Below are 19,531 nucleotides of genomic sequence, written 5' to 3'. Positions count from 1 at the left end.
TTCCTAAATATGATCGCTCATATCACTAACAAAATTGAATAAACAAAAAATATTTTCATTATCTACAAAAAATTTAAACATAAATTATGATCAATAGTGAAAATATTTTTAATTCAAGCGATACAGGCGATCATTTTTAGGAAAATACTTTTCAATTTGTTCATTTTTCTCGAAACAGACGGAGCTTGAAGTTCGTTTTTTAAACACCGCCTAATTTACGATACGCAGAGTATCAAAGTGAAGTCTTACTCGATGCACAAACAATCATCGGGCGGCGTAAGTTTGCAACTTTTTATGTGCTCGGACAAACGAAATTTATAAACCGACCAAAAAGAGCAGAACAAAATAAATATATTTTTTTTTATAAAAAAAGAAGAAGAAGAATTGCACTGGGAAGTTGAAAATTTGGAAAGGAGACATGCCTTTTTTCGGTTAAGAAGGCACAAAGGAGGAGTCGCCAGGCGCTCCGGCCAACCCAGCCCAATCCGAACCTGACACGTCAGCGCTTCGCGCATGACGTGTCGCCCACCAACGCAATTAATGCGTTACTCCCAAAGACATATGTGAACGATTTTTTCTTGGTACGAAAAGGCGTCGGGGAAAACGAGGAACAAATTCGAAAATACGCGACACGTACGATGGAACATACGGCCAAATCTCTCTCCTTCGTTTCGTTCGTTCGGTTCGATTTGATTATCAAAGATTCCGAACGCCGTCGAGAACCGTGTCTCTTCTAAGCGCCATCGCCATCGCCATCGCCATCGCCATCGCCATCGCCGTCCCACTCTGCTTCTGCTTCACACATCACTGCTCTACTGAGCCTGCGTTTCTCCTTCTCGTTGTCTCTTTCTGTCTCTTCATCCTCCCTTTGAAGAGGGGCCTCACTGGGTCTTCGGTTTGGAGGTGGAGGTGGAGAGGGGGGGGCCAAAAGGGGTGGGTTCTTGATGCGGCTCTAGGGTTTTCTTGATCGGCGGTCGTTCCCTTGCGATGGCTATCCGGGGTGTCGATTTCAAGTGGTTAGTTCCCGATCCCTCCCTCCTCGGGCCCCGAGTTTTCCCGGGGAGGCGTTCTTGCTCGGATGGTCTTTCTTGATTTCTCGGGGGAATGAAAAAATGGGGTTTCTTGCAGGTACGACGGCTTCTTCTTGTCCATGCTCGCGACCAGTGTGTATCCTTGGGTGTGTCTCTTCCGAGTTGTTGTGCTCTTAGGAATGGGGTTTCGTCGGGATGATGGGTCGTTTCGTGGATGCGAGTGCGTGTCACATTGGCAAAATTTCAAGAATCGGTGTAGTAATTCTCCACATTGGATGTGATGCACTGCTTTTTATAGGTGTGCTTTGATTGCTCCGATATGATTGGGGAAGAGTTCGCGGAATTGATTGAATCTTTGATCTTGCGAGATACCGTGCAACTTTTGGTGCATTTCTCGTTGTTGAAGATCGATTATGGGCTAATCTTTTATTATATTACTTGTTGGCGAAGTCGTGTTATTCTTAACAATGTGTTTTCAGTGTCATTGTCGCAATCAACTGGAAACGGTATCATCTTTGTACATACCCGTTGCACATATGGATTGTGGTGGGTTTCGCATCTCATCTCAAGTTGATTATATTGTGTGTGTGAGGATCTTTTGTTCTTCTCAGAAGGAATAATGTCTTTTCTAACTTATGGATACTCTTTGGTGCAGGTTGATTACACGACTGTATTCGTTTTTCGCTTGTTGATGTTTGTAGATAATGGACTCGCTGCTGGAATGGGATTGTATGTCCTTCTACCATTCGTTATGTATAAAGTGATATTTTAGATATTGTGTGGGGTTGATATGGTTGTGAAGTGATTGTGCATGGATGATTGCTTGAATACTTTGCCATTCTAGAGAACTTGTTTTACGCATTCAGTTTCAAACTATTCATCGCATCAGGGACTACCCATATAGCGCTTTTTAATCATTGTAACAACTTGTCTGTGCATGGCTTAACACCACTTCATCTACTCTATCGATATCCTTACTACAGACGGTATGGTCTATTGGTTGCTTATCATATTCTTGCTCTCTGTGATTCATTGACTTGAGAATTAGCGGACACCAGGTGTAATTTGTAGATAATTGTGCATCCATGTGGTTCAAATAGAATCCCGCTTTTCTCTAGCATCTAGAATGCTTATCACATGCGGTGATGTCAAGTTGCTGGACTGTCGGTTGGTGACTGTTCGTAACTGTGTGGTCTGGACTCCAGAGTTTTTTTTTTACTCTGCCGTGGAACTTTCATGCTCGTGTTGCCTGAAGAAGTGACAACGAATAAAATTGATTTTGCTTGCGTAAGTAGCAAGTATCCTTTTGGTACTTATATTGAATATTGTGTGGGTTCTTAGGGACTTCGGTTGGCAGCAGAGATATGCTCGATTTTGTGGGAGAGTAGTCGTACTTTCTGTTCTCTCACTGATACTATATCCGTTTCTTTGGGCTTGGACTATAATTGGCACCCTATGGTTCACAAGTGCAAAAAATTGTGTAAGTCTTTTCTTTTGTCAAATTTGTGTCAGCGACTGCATCTTCTGTGAGCTTAAGTTGGAGACTCTATATTTTGGTTTTCGCAGTTACCAGAAGAGGGTCAGAAATGGGGTTTCCTTATTTGGCTACTTTTCAGCTATTGCGGCCTCCTTTGCATAGCTTGCATGTCCGTGGGAAAGGTTTGTGGCTTCATTCATTTGACCACTGTCTATATTTCCATTGCCCCTTCCCACTGCTCCTGAAACTGTCTCAACATTTTCCCTGTACTCACCTGTAGTCTTGCTGTGACCTGCGTAATTGTTTATTTATAGAGTTTCCTTCTTCTTTTACCTGTCATGTATAAAAAATTACAGTGGTTGACACGAAGACAAGCACACCTTGTACGAGCTCAGCAAGGCATACCTGTATCAGAGTATGGGGTAAGTCCCCTAAATTAATGCAGAGATATGGATATATGTCTAAAAGGTTGTACTTCTAATTATTTTCTTTAAGCTTTATGTTAGTATTTGAGGTTCTTTTATATGTTTATCTCTTTATTATTCATCTTGCTGTTATTTTGGATAAATTATTTCTTCCGTCTCTACAGAGAAGGACAAATACAAGCACCTCTGCACTAAAGAATATACTTGTGCTTGTCTGTCCCGGTATTTCAAAACTGTTGTTTCTTTGATTGCAATTGTTTTGTAACACAACACAAACTTGGGGTAAGGATCAAGGATAGATCCTTATTTCTGGCGAATATCTATTTCAATCTCCTGTTATGGCTTCCTGGCATTTAAAGTTACAATAACCATGAGTAAATTGCGTTTATAAGTTTTGCATGAAGTAACTTCATTGGATATCTTTACCCAAAAAAAAAAAAAAAAATTCATTGGATATGCGGGGGGTCAAGGTTCTGATCCTTTGATGTCGGTTATGATTCCTTTGTCCTGAGCGACATTCTGTAGTGATTAGGGAACTGCAGAAGCATTTTTTCCCCTCCTCGGCATCCAGAATGATGTGGATCTATTCTGTGTATTCTTGGAAATGATTCCTAAAGGATTTGGCTAATTTCCCCTGTATATTTGTATTTTTTACCAGTGCAAATGTTTTTCCGCCACATCATGCGTTTGCTCATTCCTATGTCGTGCCCTGGAGTTCTTCTACAGGTTGTAGTTGATATGGTACGGGTGCCAGACTGGGCATTTGAAGCAGCCGGTCAAGAGATGAGGGGTATGGGACCAGATGCTGCTACTTACCACCCCGGTCTTTACTTAACTCCTACACAGGCAAGTGGCTCTTTTGAATTTGGTTTGTAGATCAAGGATTTAGACTCCTTAAGCGATAGGTTATTCTGTTTGCGTGTGGAATATGAGCCCCTATGATCTTGGATGCAGGGAACACGGTTGATGTAATAAGAGCTAAAACCTAAAGTCATGGTTGGCGTTCCATAAATTGGCATTAGTTAATATTGATCCAATGATACTCATATGAGAGTCATCACTAAATTCATTTGTTCAAAAAACTTTATTAGCAGCGGCAATGCTTTTAATAAACTTGTTGATGGCAAGTTTAAACTTTGAGGCGTGCTTCCTCTCTTGCTGTGCGCAGAGGGAAGCAGTTGAAGCACTCATCCAGGAACTCCCCAAGTTCAGGCTTAAAGCTGTTCCAACTGACTGCAGTGAATGTCCCATCTGCTTAGAAGAGTTCCATGTGGGGAATGAGGTAAGATTTACTCCTCTTCAGAGATTTGTAGCTTACGAATGGAATTGTGATTGAGCCTCCTCTAGTTTCGGTAACTCCGCTTTAACTTAAAAGGGTTACATTGCACAGAGGTGGAGACGCTAGTGCTTATAACTAGTTTCTTGTTAATGCTGTGTTATTCCATTGTTTTCAACTTAAAAGGGTTGGGGACAAAGTACCTTACTCCAAAAAAATTTCAGGTTCGAGGCCTTCCTTGTGCTCACAATTTTCATGTGGAGTGCATCGACGAGTGGTTGCGTCTTAACGTGAAATGTCCTCGGTGCCGCTGCTCTGTGTTCCCAAACCTGGACCTCAGCGCCTTGTCTAACCTTCGTCCTGAATCGGAACGATCACCGGCCTCAATCGTCACAACAAACCGTTACGTGCGGACCCAACAACCTTCTAGCCAAAGCTATCTGTTGAGATTGCACGGCTTTCTGCGTCCGGTTCGGTCTGAGAATGCGGGGCCGCCCAACAGCAACGATGTTATCTTGGAGATCAGTGAGAATGGACACGTTGCTGCAGCTACTCAGGAACGAGCGAACGGCATGGGACCGCTACCTCCTGATAGGTCTGGGCTCAATGGACAGTCTATTTGAGGTGAAGAGTATGTTGATCATTGTTTCTTGTCGCACATAAGTTTTACCTTTAATTTACGCTAACCCTGTCCCGTGTAAAGACAGAAATGTTTGTCCATGTGATCGTCGTTTGTCCATCGTGTGTCGCCCATCATATGCGGTAAGTTTACTGATGTAGGGTACGAATTTTGTAACAACATTAGTTGCCACTCATTTTCAGATCAATGATATGCAAATATATGACTTTACCAAACTGATCATATGCCTAGCCTGTTGGTGTGATTCAAAATTTCGAAAAAATTTGGCAGGGTTTTTATTTCTTTAATAAAGTTGCCAAAACCAAGGGGGTTCGAAGTTCTGACTCAAGGAAAACTTGAAATAGTGAATGTACTGTGGATCGATGCCATTATACGAAGGAATTCGTATCTCCTTGCGGGGCTAGTTCATACATCCCGAGAGAAAATGAGAAGCAGTCGATAGGGCGACTAGCATCTCAACTCTCAATTGCTCTCATCGATCTCTTTCCGTTGATGCGTCGTGATTTTACGCCGTAAATAAAGAGGTATCATGTCCGGATCTTTATGTGATGTCCTAAAATTTTTGCCTTGGTGGAGAAGCTGTTTTGCATCTCAACTTGGGGGGGGTGGGAAAAGTAGGAGGGAGGGAGATGGCCATGGTTTTGATTGATGCTTTTCTTGTTTCTCTAAGGTGATGTGTGTCGGGCGAAGATGCAGAAATGCTTGGGACATTATTCGTGACATCCTCTTTTTGTCGGCCTCGTGGATTTTGTGCGCGCGCGCGCGCGTTGCGGACGTGTCCATATGAGAAACTTCACTGAGGAGAATCTGTGTAGGGTAAGATCCATGGAAGAATAGCCCCCTGTTAAAGTAAACCACCCCCTCTGCGCCTCCTTTACGTACCAGCTCTTTCGCTTTCAAAGCCTCGCATCTCCTCCAATTACGAGTGAGCCTTTTCCCATGGGGGCGCTGATCATGACGAGAATTTGCTAATCCTAGGACGAGGTCCGCCCTCGCCGGCCGACCGACCACGTCCAGCTCTCCCGAGACCCTTTGTGCACCGGGGGCTTTGTCGGCCGTCCGAAGTCTCGTCGTTGGTTTTGTCCATCTTGGCCCCGCATGAAAACCAAATGAGGATCGTCGTTGACTTTTGTTCGGCTAAAAACTTGGCTCCCGATCGTACGTGTTTAGGCATCCAATGGGGGAGTTGATTAGCGCGATACTCTTTACCCATTCTGGGACAAGAACCTTAGCCCCTAAGTTCGGCGACACGTCACGGTGGGGACCGCACACGTGTCCCGTGTCCGCAAGCTGTCTCGGTTCCGTGTCCCCAGGGGCGGACCCCACACGCTCGGCCGGCTCAACTCGACGGGACAAGTTAACCGTGAGCCCACGTGGCACTGGACCCCACCCGAAACGATCCTCCCTCCTCCTTTTCTCTCTCTCTCTCTCTCTCTCTCTCCTCTCATATAACCTTTTTCGCTTTCTTTCGTTTTCTCCTTCCACAAGCTCTCTTTTGTCTGCGAACTTATTAAGCAACCTCACGAAAGAGATCGCCATGACAGCCAAACTCAAACAACCCCTCCACTACCGTCGCTGCCGACGCCGCGACCGCCGCCGCCGCCGCGATGAAGAAGAAGCCTTCCTCCCGCGACTTCGAATCCCCGAACCACCCCCACCCGCCGGACTCCCCCCACTCCCCACTCCGCTCCGACTTCCACTCCCCTCTCCGCTCCGACCTCGGCGACCCCGCCGACACCCCACCTTACGCCTCCCCCGCCGCCTCCCCCACGCCCACGCCCCCGCCCCCATCCAAGCCCGCCGCCCCCGACGAGCCCGCGCGGCGCTCCCCCCTCCCCTCCCCCCCGCCGGACGCCCAGAAGCCGGAGCCTCCCTGGGGGCTCGCCGTGGAGGCCGGGAGCGCGGAGGACGGGTCGTCGGACGACGAGTCGCCGCCGCCGCCGCCGACGGTGGTGCTCAGTAGGGCGGTGCGGGAGGAGGGGACGGCTCCGTCGACGAGGACGAGGGGAAGGGGACGGGGTCGAGGAGAGAGGACAACGGCGGTGAGGAGGGTGAGGAGGCCGAGGGGCTGGGAGAGGCTGAACCGAGCGGGCCTGTGCGTCAGGGTCTTGGAGGTGGTCCTGTGCATGATCTCGTTCTCGGTCATGGCTGCTGACAAGACCAAGGGGTGGAGCGGCGATTCCTACGATCGCTACAAGGAGTACAGGTGGGAAGGGCGCGTGCGTTTCTGATTCCCTCTTCTTGTAGTGGCGTGCTCTGCTTTCCATTGTTAGCTAAAGCTGTGTGAGCTGGTTCGATGGCAGGTATTGCTTGTCGGTGAATGTCATCGCTTTTGTCTATGCTGGCTTTCAAGCTTCTGATCTGGCCTTCCACTTGAGCAAGGGCAGGCACGTCATCCAGCACCAATTCCAGTATCACTTCAATTTCTTCATGGATCAGGCAAGTATTTTCCATGTATAGTGTCATTTCTGCCTGCTGAATTATGATGTTCGATTGATTGCCGCGCTAACTGCAAGTAGAAATGGATGAATTCTGAGTGTTCATGCTGACAGGCCCGGCCACATTCTATACGAATCATAACGATTGTCCTAGAGAAATGGTGTATAAAATTGTCTTTATTCCTGTTGTCTTTGTCACTGGTAAATGACTTTTGCACCGTATCTACTCATATTTGAGCATGAGCTTGGAGTGCCATCTTGCAGAGTGTCTTTGTTATCCTATAGTTTTTGCTCTCTCGAGATTATGGCAGACACGGGTATTGCTCTTCCTTCTAAACATCGTTTAGAGATGGTTTCGGGGCTGCTCAGCAGTATCAATTAGTAAAGAATACGGTGAAAATTGGAACTTAGAATACGGTGAAAATTGGAACTTGGAAGGGATGCCGTTTCCTGCTGCATCGACTCATACTTTCCTCCTTTTGTGGCTAAGCCAATACCATTGAAGAAGGAATGGGTGCAGCAGGAGACATTAGGAATGAAACTATTCATGGGATGGAATGAGAATTACTAGAAGAGAGTTAAGATCCCCTCAGTTCCTTCTAAGATCTTGAGTAATGGTAAGTATACTGAGAATTAATTGTCAATAAAATTGATATACTAAAGACGATGTGGTAGACTATTAGCGGTCATTTGAACAAGCGAGTCATATGGAACACCCGATAAGAGTCAGCCAGCTACTTCACTTGATATGCTAAATTTGTGAATCCTATCTTAGAATGTACCTTGCTCTATTCCAAAGATCTCGTTGCCTCACTTACCAATCTCACTCCTTGGACTACTTGTCCAGGCAATCTCGATATTGTTGTTGGCTGTAAGCCTATAACAGCCTTAATGACCAGCCTTAAAGCTTCCAAATCCCAAGGCTATGGCTTCTTTGATTGCTTTTGCGCAATCTAACTTTGGAAAGATGAAACTACTAAGGAAACTATCTGTGTTCCCAGAAGGAAAAAGAAAAGGAGGGATATGCATGATGTGTTTATTTTTTTCCCGATAAGTCGAGAGTTTTATTGCATCGTCAACATGGCAGGGAAGCAAATATTGATCCATGCTCAAGAATCTATACACCAGTCAGCTAAATCCCAGTTAGCACAAGGTGTTCTGTGTCTAACCCTAAACATGATGTGCATAAAAGCAACTATTCCTATGAGGAGATTGATGGGAACGTCCTGACCCGAAAATTTCACTGCAGATCCTGGCGTATCTCCTGATATCGGCATCGTCTTCTGCGGCGACCCGCGTCGACGACTGGAAAGCGAATTGGGGGAGGGACAAGTTCACGGACATGGCCAGTGCTTCCGTCGCCATGTCCTTCTTAGCCTTCATGGCTTTCGCCATCAGTTCCCTCAGCTCCGGCTACAGCCTGTTCTCCCATTACTTCTGGAATTAGTTATACATATGAAGGAAATTCGTTTTTCCCCGACATCTAAAAATTATAACTTATGATTTGATTTTTGTACAGGGAGAAATAATTGCTAGGGACTCGATCCTTTCTAGTTTCTACGCTGTTGAATGGGAGCATGTAGATGTTGTAGAGTTGTACTATATAAAAGCACCTGGACATGGCTATGCATGTATACTGGTTCGTTTTGCATACCGAAATCAATAAGGAGCCCGTCCTTTTTCTTCCTGGGAATAAGAACAATCTTTTACCTGTATCATCTAACTTCCAGACCCGTGAAGATCTTCATCTCATGAGTTGCGTGTAATCCGATGTTAAAACCGATAAGCACGTCGTCGGTTTTGGCTGACGAAGCGATCGACCCTGCTTCTCGGAGCGCATAACCGTCGATTTTACGCTCGGTATATTGGCTATATTATCTGATCTCTGTCCATGAATCTGCCGTTGCTCTCCGGACAAACGTGCGATCACTGAAGTCGTGTACGACGCTGACGTCGTTTGTTGTTTCGTATCTTAGGGATTATAGTTATAAAGTGGTCGACACGTCAATATAGGAGACAGTTTGGCCGAGTGGTCTAAGGCGCCAGATTTAGGCTCTGGTCCGAAAGGGCGTGGGTTCAAATCCCACAGCTGTCAACTTTTCTTCTTTTTATTTTTCTATTTTCTTTTTTAAATTGTTCAATTTTATTTTGGACCGAATCATCTTGTTGTATCTTCCACTTTATTCACGAGGGTCCTTGGGCCCTAAACCCAAAAATGAGCAAACGTAGAATGTAGGATGCGTTCTTGGGCAAATGCAAGTATCGTTTGACTTTTTTTTTCGGGAGAGTTTATGGAAAGATGCAATTGCATTTCCAATGGCCTATAATCCAAGATAGGTCCGAAGGTGCTTTCGGCTTCGAGCATTTCCGGAATGCCAGTATATACTTTTTTCTTCCAACTTTACCCTCATCGAATTTTCATAATTACGAAGATGTCCTCGACTTACGTGGCCTCGTCGGCGAAGGACTCGGCCATTGGCAAGCCGCCGGCCAATCTTGCCTGAGGTCGCCCGAGGTGGCGTTGCTTGGGGTCGCAGCACGACCTCTGGCAAGGCTGGCTGGCTGGCAGCTAGATTTGGCCACCAGAGCGGCCTGAGTTCTGCTGGCAAAGGTTCGAGATTTTGTTTTTTCTACTAGCAAAAGTTCTTCGCGAAGTGTAGTTTTTTTTTTTCCAAACGGCATTTTAAACCGAAATTGCTTCTCAATATATTTTTAAATCACACTTTATCAAACACCATTTGCATTTTGAAAATACCCTCTCGCCTAAAATTCATCTGTATTATCCAAAGGTTTTTCCCAAAAGCGTTGCCGCAGGTCTCTCGCTGCTAACAAAACATCGATGAGCTTCTTGGACTTTCGAAACATTCCTAGGACGCAATCTTCATTCATTCAAAAGCACCAAGGACAGGGGAAGGTACGAGCTCCTAGGTTTGAAGTTTCTCTTGCTGGCTTTCTACTTACCTCTTGACCTACCAAAATTCCTGATCATCAACGCTTAAGTAATGCCAAATTAGTGACGTCAACGTGATTTTGAAGATTTTAGTCTCTCGATCTCTCTAACCTTTCGGTCCTCTTTTGAATTTTCTCGACTTGACCTACCTACCTTTCTGTTCCCTCGAATGGGGTTTCCATCATGCCCCCCCCCTCTTAAGTAAAAACTCGTACCTCATGAAGTGCTAAAAGTTGGATCGGCAGCAGAAATTATCAGGGCATGTTTAGAGAGAGTTTGAAGGGGACTAAAATGATGGCTCATCATTAGTCTTACCAATGTTCTTGGTCTCGCGTCTCGTGGTCGATTCGTCGCCAAACCGTCGCGTGAAAGCCCAGAATCAGACTTGCATTACCTAACGTTCTTAGGAATACCGCCTCTTGATAGGTATAAAATCAATATGGCAACACGATCTGACACGAATGACGCGTGTGTTTCGGGAAAAACCTCGCGATAAAGGAAAATGTTTTCCCCTTTTTCAGATTAGGGTATTCATTTTTCTGACTTTGACTATAAGTTGGTTTTTGATTATTTTCAGCAAACCAAACGCGTGAAAGTCCAGAAAATTAATTCGCGGAAATTTTTTTCGCTCAAACAAAAACAACCCATAATTTATAATGATTCGAATTTAATGCGATTACTGTATTATCACCTATCCACGACGCTGACCGTTTTTCTCTACTAATGGATGTACATGAAAATCTTCAGAATGAGGACTTTATTTTCTTTAGTGTTAATGTACAAAGACGGGGACCATGCCCAAAGTACATGTAAAAATTGAATGATAATGGTGAGGTGAGATCAATCGAAAATCTCAAAATGGTCCCAATATTCAATAATTAGGTCATGCCGCATGAACAGTTTATAAAGCTTATAATATTTTCAACAAGTACAAAATATCATTGGATACCAGATCAAGCCAACCTTGAGCACATCTCGAAAAGTCACGAACCCCATTATAAAGTGTGTAGGGTTCGAGATTAGTCACTGCATTCATTAGAAATAAAAAATAAAAAATAAAGATATGAATCAGGCAACCAAATTAAAACTCTATCCGTGGGATCCACACGGAAATATAAAATAATAGATTGATACCGCGAAAAACTCCAAACCGGTATACCTGTGACAAATTTACCTTAAACTAGTTTTTTTACCATAAAAAACCTCAAATTAGTACATCCGTGACAGATTTGCCCTAAACTAATTTTTGAACCACCAGAAACCCAAAATGATATATTTATGACAAATTTACCTTCCGTTAAATTAGATTGATATTACAAAAAATCACAAAATGGTACACCTGTAACAAACGGGAGGGTAAAACCCCAAACTAGTACACCCGTCAACTGTCATATGTCATCCAATTCAGAAATTTAACTGTAAAATTTAACGAAAACTAATATAGGGTAAAATTATCACAGATGTATCAGCTTGGGATTTTTCATAGTAAAAAAATTAATTTTGGGTAAATTTATCATAAGTGTACTAGTTTGGGGGGTTTTTCGTGGTATTAATCATAAAATAAGATAGTAAAAAGAAAAAAGAAAAATAAGAGAGAGGAGCTAAATCTTATGCTAGCATGCAAGGGCTACTTGTTGCTTCACGTGTGCTTTGCTTTGATGTCGATGAAATGTAAATGCCCGTCGCTCTCGGAAGAGAATTGTTAGAAAAGTCCTAAACATATTAATCCAATTTTTAATATTTTAATTTGGCCGATGTAGTCCTAAAATGCAGTCTAATTTAGATTAGAAATTACTGATGTACCAGTCCAGTCAGCACCAGCCATCTTATGTAGAATAACTGGCACTAGCCGGCATTAGCGTTGACGATTTTTATAATTTTTTTACAAATTTTCTGAATTTTTTTCTTCTATTTCTTATTTTATTATCTGTCTTTTTTTCTCCACCGGTTGCCGGGGCCTCGGCGATATGAGTATGGAAACCTAGTTACGATTCGACGGGAACCCAACTAAGACATCGACGGGCCAACTCGTTCTTTCGAAAAGCCACGGGCGCTTCCCTAACGATCTTCTGAATCTCCCGATCATGGCGGTCCGAGTTAACTCGTTCTTCGGAACATCTATACGAGGTACAGCTTTGTGCCAAAGTGATGGGATCGTGTTTACATGTACGCCAAAAGTCCAAGATCCAAAACCAACAAATGACGAGCTTAGAGACCAAGTTTAGGAGAGTGCAAAGTAAGGTTTCCATGACCCCGACCCTCTGTCTAGATTAACTCCAACATTTCACCAATAACACAATCATTTCGACAACAAAGACCCCCACTATCGAGTTCCTTAACACTCACATTCGATTCGTGAATAGGGCTATTGATACCGTCGTCCGGTGTCGTGCGCGGCGTCTCGTTGGTAAAATTATAGGAAATTTAAAAGATCGCTACCCCTCCATTTTTCCCTTAGATAGTACTTCGGATTTGAAAATTCCGGGCGATTCACATTATGGACCGCTTTATTCGGTGTCGTTAAATGTGACAAATTTGTATATTTTTTTGAATTATTTTTCTTTACGACTAAATATTCATAATACGGCAAGATGAATGCAATTAGATTGAAACTTTGAAGATACATCTTAACTTTTTATTTGTAAAAGAAAGGCTCCTCTCATTAAAATCAAATGCGTTAAATGCGCCAAATTGTGTTTTACCACTCATAAACTTTTTATAATTTTATTTATTAATAGAAAAGATCCTCTCATAAAAATTAAATGTATTCGATGTCCCAAAGTCTATTTTACTGTAATATACTAGACAGATTAGAATGTATTAGATCCGTAATATGTCTAATCCGCTCATCGAATGTCCATTGAAAGTTTTTTAAATTCAAAGATCTTTTCTAATGTGCATATGTCACGGACTGTGATTATCACGTACTTCTATACCCTTGTGAGTGGAGTTTGGGGTTATCGAGTGAAAAGTGAGTAATACAGAATGGAAGGGATTAATACAACTAGGTTGTGGGAGTAGTGTCGAGATAGTTGGTGTTGGGAGTTTTAGGATAGAACAAACATACTCTTATGAGCTCTGGAGGCGAGGTTAACCTTCTGTGCACAAACTGATCGTGAGCTGATGTCCCTCTCCTGATGAGGCTATAATAGGCCGAAACCAATTGTGGTGCCTAAAGTATTCTGTGTGTATCGCTTGATGGACTAAATGTCTGAGTTAAATTGGACGTGGTACGATTCGATACAAAAAAACTGTTCGTCATATTGTTATTTGGAACAATTACATAACGAGGGCTGGTATGTGGCCAAGAAACTGCCGGCTCGTGACATGTACATGTTAGAAAATCAATTAGTGGTGATCCTTACGAGAAGCAACGAAGTAAAAGATCTCTTTCGAACGTACACACGAATCAGAAAAAGATATAGATTAGTAAAAGTCCTTACACGGAGCAAAGAAATAGAATCATCGATGACCTTACGCAATGACTCGTGGTAAAAAATTTGAAAAGAATTTCTGCACATTATAAACTATAAAATATTTTTCTTTTAATAATTGCTTTTTACATTCTAAACGAATTCAACTCTTGCGGCCAAGCTTCAAAGAAAAAGATACTCGATAAGAATTTAAAATTCAAAAAAAAGGGTAATCTTTAACCCATATCGAAGGACATTGAGAATTGTATTCACTTTTTTAACATACGATGATAAAATTATATTACCTCGTGATAAATTTACTTTAAATTAATTTTTTATCATAAAAAAATTAAAAATTTGTATGCATGCGGTAAATTTGTGAATTTAATATATAATTCATGCAGCGGCATAACCGTCCCGTCCTCCAAGATTAGCAAGAAACGAGGCGCGCCACGTGGCACACCCCCCATGACCAAAGAAACAAGAAAGGACAAGAAAGCAGGTCGGCAGTTGCAGGCCCTTTTCTTGCTCCGGTCACGATTGGATTGGGAGGAGGAAGAAGAAGAGGAAGAGGAAGAGGAAGGAGAGGTGGTAAGGGTGGGGGTGGGGCGAGAAGTCGTCTTCTTCTTTCCTCTGACATTCCACCTCTGTCGAAATTTCTCATTAAAACTAAATCGAAAAAAAAAACACACCTTTTGTTGTTGTTGTTGTTGCTCTCCCTCTTCCCACTGTCCAAGATTTCCCAAACTGCCCCTACCCCTTTGCAGTTCCAATCCCCTCTGTCTCTCTCTCCCTCTGTCATCTTCCACAGCTTTTTCGATTATTTTTATATATGCACAGTTGAAAACACGGACACCCCACCAAAAAAAAACGAATAAATTTCGTGGCTTTTGGTTTCTTGTGCTCGTTTTTGTCTCTGTGAAGGAGATAATTTTTCTGGGTTCCTCATGTTCATTGGCCCGTGTATATATTCCCCTGTATTGGATTGGGTGTCTCCATAGAAAGGACTCGAGAGAAACACATTCGTTTAGGTCTGGTCATTCAAAGGTATGTCTTCTGGAGTTTCGGTGGGTTTTTCCTGTGGTTCCAGTCGGGACCTTGTCTCCTTTATCTGTAGTGGGATCATCTTCAGGGACCCAATTGCTTGATTTGTTGTTCTCGGTTGATTTCTCGGGCGCTGCTCGTTATTCGCTTGTCTCGTTTCTGGGCATGTTTTGTGAAGAACATGAGACAGTTCTTGATATGGGTAAGATTCGATGCGGTTGATTTGCAAAGATCTAGTGTGTCATCGATTACTGCTTTTGCTTTTGCGTTTGCGTTTACTTGTTTGATAATCGGAGGGGAAAGAAACTTGGGAAAGCTCTTGAGCGGTTATAAGATTGTGAAGATCGAAGCTTTTGTTACAGATGTGACATTCTTGTTACCGTTAGATTGGGCAACTGTTTGAGTTAATTCCTGTGTTCTTGATCTTGGTAGTTTGGACCGCGAATCACTGTTTCATTGTGAAATGACCGTTTGCAGATAATTTATTTAGTCTAAATTCGGAGCCCGAGGATGCCTGGAATTGTATTGGATGGAACCAGCGGAGAAGAAGTAGTGAGCGAACTTGATAACGGAAACTCCGCACCTTATAAGGAAAGTCCGGTCGCTAATACATCCCCAAAGAGCACCGTCAGTCAGCAAAGCCATCACGGTGCCCGTCTTGAGATCCCCGTTGACGGAGTGGTGGACACCTCCATCGAGAAGCTTTATGCAAACGTGTATGAAATGCAGAGTTCTGATCAGTCTCCTTCTAGACAGAGCTTTGAGTCCGAGGGGGATGAGTCTAGGATCGACTCGGAGCTGCGCCATCTTGTTGGTGGTGAAATGAGGGAGGTGGAGATAATGGAAGAGGACGAGGTCGAGAAACCGGCGGACGACAATCACAGCGATGCCGCTTCCAAGAAGGATAGTCCGGCTTCCAGTAAGAAGTCAGGGAAGCTCGAGAAGGCCGGATCCCCAAGTACGAAATCCCTTTCTTCTGGACAATCCAAGAAAGCTTCTCAGTCTCGGATGGAATCAGAAGCGACATCGAGACCATCTCCTAAGACCAAGAGTCCTTCTGAGAAACCTCCTATTGATAGAAGGAATGACAAGAACGCGAAAAAACCAAATGCAAATGTTGCCTCTGGGAAGAAGCAAAAGAATCTATCTCCAGTGGGGCCAAAGGTGCAGAATGGAACTTCAAATTCATCTGAATCTGGATTGGGTAATCCTGATTTAGGGCCATTTTTGCTGAAGCAAGCAAGGGATTTGGTTTCTTCTGGGGATAATCCCCAGAAAGCTCTCGAGTTGGCACTCCGAGCAGCAAAGTCATTTGAATTATGTGCAAATGGCAAACCCAGCTTAGAGCTGGTTATGTGTTTACATGTTACTGCCGCAATATACTGCAGCTTAGGCCAGTACAGTGAGGCGATTCCTGTTCTTGAGCAGGCAATTGAGATACCTGTTGTTGAGGAAGGTCAAGACCATGCTCTTGCAAAGTTCGCAGGCCACATGCAGCTGGGTGATACCTATGCAATGTTGGGGCAGCTTGAGAATTCAATAAGGTGCTATACGACGGGGTTGGAGGTCCAGAAACAGGTGCTGGGTGAAGGGGATCTTAGAGTTGGCGAGACTTGTCGGTATCTGGCCGAAGCTCATGTTCAAGCGTTGCAGTTTGATGAGGCTCAGCAGTTTTGTCAGATGGCCCTCGACTTTCATCGCGAGAATGGTTCCCCTGCTTCTCTCGAGGAAGCGGCAGATCGGAGGCTTATGGGCCTCATATGTGAAACCAAGGGGGATCATGAAGCTGCTCTTGAACATCTGGTGTTAGCTAGCATGGCCATGGTCGCAAATGGCCAGGAAGTGGAGGTGGCTTCTGTTGATGTCAGTATTGGTGACTCGTACTTGTCTCTGTCTAGATATGATGAGGCTGTGTTTGCTTATCAGAAAGCTCTGACAGTTTTCAAGACCGCCAAAGGAGAGAACCATCCTTCTGTAGCTTCGGTGTTTGTTCGTTTGGCTGAGTTATATAACAAGACGGGGAAGTTTAGAGAAGCAAAGTCATACTGTGAAAATGCTCTAAGGATTTACGAGAAGCCTGTGCACGGGATACCTCCTGAGGAATTTGCTACTGGTCTCACTGATGTATCTGCCATATATGAGTCAATGAACGAATTGGAGGAAGCAATTAAATTGCTTGAGAAGGCACTTAAGATCTATAATGATGCCCCGGGTCAGCAAAGCACAGTAGCTGGGATTGAAGCCCAGATGGGGGTCATGTATTACATGCTGGGGAATTATTCTGATTCGTACGCATCATTTAACAACGCCATAATGAAACTTCGTGCAAGCGGGGAGAGGAAGTCTGCCTTTTTTGGTATTGCTCTTAATCAGATGGGGCTGGCTTGTGTGCAGCGTTATGCAATAAATGAGGCTGCCGAATTGTTCGAAGAAGCCAAGAACATTTTAGAAGAAGAATACGGGCCTTATCATCCTGATACGCTCGGTGTGTATAGCAATCTTGCGGGCACTTATGATGCAATCGGCAGGTTCCCACTCTTTACCTTTTTCTTCTTCTTTCTTCTCTTTGCCTCCCTCTTTTATGAGATAAAATCTGATGTGGTTCTGCATTTAAGTGTATCAAAAGATTTGCCATCTTATTGAGTGAACTTGCATCAGGGGTGTGCCTAATTAGGCAGTGATAGATTTGTTGCTACAATATGGCATTAAGCATCCCATCCGAGCAACATCCATAAGATAGAATATCTTTTATGTGTACGCTCGTGGCTAGGAAGTTTTGAGTTTGTAGGATCTGCAATTTTGTGTGTAGAAAGAAGAGTCCCAACCATTCATGGTTTATGTTTTCTCACTGATCCTTTTTGAACGACAATAGGTTGGATGACGCGATAAAGATCCTGGAGTATGTTGTTGAGATGAGAGAAGAAAAGCTCGGGACAGCGAACCCTGATGTTGATGATGAGAAGAGGAGGTTGGCCGAGTTACTGAAAGAAGCGGGCAGGGTTCGGAGCAGAAAAGGCAGATCCTTGGAGAACCTTCTTGATGCTAATGCTCAGAATGTAAATAGCAATGGCATTAAGGTATGACAGCGATGGTCACCGATGCAGAATGAACATATGTATCATAGGTCTTACTTAAAGAAACAGAGAAAGAGTTGGTGAACAAAAAGAGATGAACAGGAGGCCATTGGTGTTGGTGTAATAATCTTTTCTGGCACATGCAATACAGGGCGGGAGTTCCTTTCCATTTGTTTGTTTATATTGTTACAATGATTGTATTACCTTCTGGAAGAAATCGGTTACTTTGTCGTAATTTATTCAACAGGTTTGAGGATATTTATTCCCAGTTTCCCTCACATTGTTGTACTGGGATGAGTTTTATCCCAAAGGTATATGATACATCAATAGCTGCATCATATGGATGTCGGCAGTTTGTGCGTTCTTTTTCCTTCTCTTAATGCTTTTAACTGCCGTGTCCATTATGTATCCTCGGTCCCTTCTCTGGACCTCTGTAATTGATGTTCAGATATGTGTTGATCGTTCGATGAAATGATGAAGGGTTGCTTGATCACGGCAACAGTACTGTTATTTATAGATGCAGTTGGATGGTCAATTATAAGATCCGAACGGATGTCGATAAGGTCTATTCATGCTGGGTTATATGTACGTAACAATCAAATAATACACGATTTCAATAATGATTGTGTTCATCCATTCAAGTTGCTTGGGCCCCCGATTTGAATGCTTTATATAGAATCGTGGAAGAGTGGGTGCTGGTGGACGGTCAAGCTCAAATCATGCTGGCCTTTTCAATGTTGAAGATACCTTTCTGTACCATCATTTTGATTTTTTTGGAACTGGTTCGGCTCTGAAGTCATTGAGCAAGCACTCTTCTCTTTGGAGGTTGAATTGTTGGATCAAGAGAATGTGGGACGGAGAGTGTTTGCATCTGTGATGAGTAGCGACTTTGTGACGGGGAATAACCCAAAAGCATTGCAGGTGTGGTGGAATCTGCGATGTTCAGCATGTGAACTCTCTTATGGTATCAAATCTCAAATCAGCTTTTTTTCTATGTTTTGGCTTGGAGATGGGCAAGTTGTGTCAAAATAGGTTATGTGTGGTGTTTCCATGGGGAAGTCGATGAATCTGTTGTCTCGCTAGTAAGATAGTGGGTAGACTTACCAAAAAAAGTCTAGATCTATTACAATTGTATCAATTCAATCATAATTTTTTTTTTGTCAATTGATACCGAACATTTTGCATTTGTATCAATTCAGCTTATTCGGTCAATTTTAGCTGAAAATCGCTGATATAAACGTTAGTCATTTTATGTGGCACTGCCAATACTGACATGAATAATTTTTAATATTATTTAAATTATTTATTTTTTTTCTTTTCTTTCTCTTTCTTTTTCTTTTTCTTTTCTTCCATTCTTCCTTTGGTAGGTTGCTAGAGGTCAAGTCTCAAACTTGCCGTCGTGGGCAAAGTTGAGGTAGGGTTGTGCAATACCCGGGAATTTGACCGATCGCCCATGGAAATAGGTCCAATTCTCGGTTCCAAATTTTTGGAATCGGTAATATGCAAGTAGATTTCAGATTCCATGTGCAAACCTATCTACCCACCCATCCGAAAGCAGTTAGAATTCGTTTTATAAAGTTAGAAAAAGATTATTTATCTTTTTAAAACGAGCTTAACTTCCTTATTGCTTTATATTTCTATGTGTTTTGTATCAACATTTACTTTAATCTGTTTTATTACTCTTACTATTTTACTGTAACAGCTATTTGTCTTGATTTTTTAAAATAAGGGAAAATACTACTAAAAACCCCAAACTATGCCAA

General features: G+C 43.0%; 3 protein-coding genes and 1 non-coding gene across 5 annotated transcripts; all 4 read left to right on the top strand.

The window, feature by feature from the left end:
* The first annotated feature begins 731 nt into the window (after positions 1-731).
* On the top strand, positions 732-5,064 carry LOC115678860 (E3 ubiquitin-protein ligase SIS3). The gene is made up of 10 exons (XM_030602332.2): positions 732-1,016; positions 1,129-1,167; positions 1,511-1,577; positions 1,687-1,760; positions 2,373-2,511; positions 2,598-2,690; positions 2,865-2,930; positions 3,660-3,779; positions 4,102-4,215; positions 4,434-5,064. The coding sequence occupies exons 1-10, from the start codon at positions 988-990 to the stop codon at positions 4,830-4,832; spliced, it is 1,140 nt and encodes a 379-aa protein (XP_030458192.1). The 5' UTR covers positions 732-987; the 3' UTR covers positions 4,833-5,064.
* Positions 5,065-6,410: 1,346 nt separating this feature from the next.
* On the top strand, positions 6,411-8,977 carry LOC115678863 (CASP-like protein 4A3). The gene is made up of 3 exons (XM_056318951.1): positions 6,411-7,055; positions 7,153-7,288; positions 8,537-8,977. The coding sequence occupies exons 1-3, from the start codon at positions 6,457-6,459 to the stop codon at positions 8,732-8,734; spliced, it is 933 nt and encodes a 310-aa protein (XP_056174926.1). The 5' UTR covers positions 6,411-6,456; the 3' UTR covers positions 8,735-8,977.
* A 325-nt stretch (positions 8,978-9,302) lies between these two features.
* On the top strand, positions 9,303-9,382 carry TRNAL-UAG (transfer RNA leucine (anticodon UAG)). Its single transcript has one exon. It is a non-coding gene; the product is annotated as a tRNA-Leu (tRNA).
* Positions 9,383-14,446: 5,064 nt separating this feature from the next.
* On the top strand, positions 14,447-18,132 carry LOC115678727 (protein KINESIN LIGHT CHAIN-RELATED 3-like). 2 transcript variants are annotated; one of them, XM_030602142.2, is made up of 3 exons: positions 14,447-14,697; positions 15,172-17,222; positions 17,567-18,132. In XM_030602142.2, exons 2-3 carry the CDS (start codon positions 15,205-15,207, stop codon positions 17,775-17,777), a joined length of 2,229 nt encoding a protein of 742 aa, XP_030458002.1. In that variant the 5' UTR covers positions 14,447-14,697; positions 15,172-15,204; the 3' UTR covers positions 17,778-18,132. The 2 variants fall into 2 exon arrangements, with proteins under 2 accessions (XP_030458002.1, XP_056175048.1); XM_056319073.1 differs by lacking the exon at positions 14,447-14,697 and adding an exon at positions 14,705-14,896.
* The last annotated feature ends 1,399 nt before the right edge of the window (positions 18,133-19,531 follow it).

Source organism: Syzygium oleosum, unplaced genomic scaffold (assembly GCF_021117445.2).
Source record: "Syzygium oleosum isolate NSW1041296 unplaced genomic scaffold, Sole_v2.1 Sole_v2.17, whole genome shotgun sequence".
NCBI lineage: Eukaryota > Viridiplantae > Streptophyta > Magnoliopsida > Myrtales > Myrtaceae > Syzygium > Syzygium oleosum.
The sequence above is the reverse complement of the archived record's forward strand: the minus strand, read 5'-3'. Positions and strand labels throughout refer to the sequence as shown.

Bases quoted from the DNA above. Each gene is read 5' to 3' on its own strand.
- LOC115678860 (XM_030602332.2), top strand. From the start codon at position 988: ATGGCTATCCGGGGTGTCGATTTCAAGTG. The intron at 1,578-1,686 runs GTGGGTTTCGCA...TCTTTGGTGCAG, and splicing joins CGTTGCACATATGGATTGTG to GTTGATTACACGACTGTATT. The intron at 1,761-2,372 runs GTATGTCCTTCT...GTGGGTTCTTAG, and splicing joins CTCGCTGCTGGAATGGGATT to GGACTTCGGTTGGCAGCAGA.
- LOC115678863 (XM_056318951.1), top strand. From the start codon at position 6,457: ATGAAGAAGAAGCCTTCCTCCCGCGACTTCGAATCCCCGAACCACCCC. The intron at 7,056-7,152 runs GTGGGAAGGGCG...GTTCGATGGCAG, and splicing joins GATCGCTACAAGGAGTACAG to GTATTGCTTGTCGGTGAATG. The intron at 7,289-8,536 runs GCAAGTATTTTC...ATTTCACTGCAG, and splicing joins TCAATTTCTTCATGGATCAG to ATCCTGGCGTATCTCCTGAT.
- LOC115678727 (XM_030602142.2), top strand. From the start codon at position 15,205: ATGCCTGGAATTGTATTGGATGGAACCAGCGGAGAAGAAGTAGTGAGC. The intron at 17,223-17,566 runs GTTCCCACTCTT...GAACGACAATAG, and splicing joins ACTTATGATGCAATCGGCAG to GTTGGATGACGCGATAAAGA.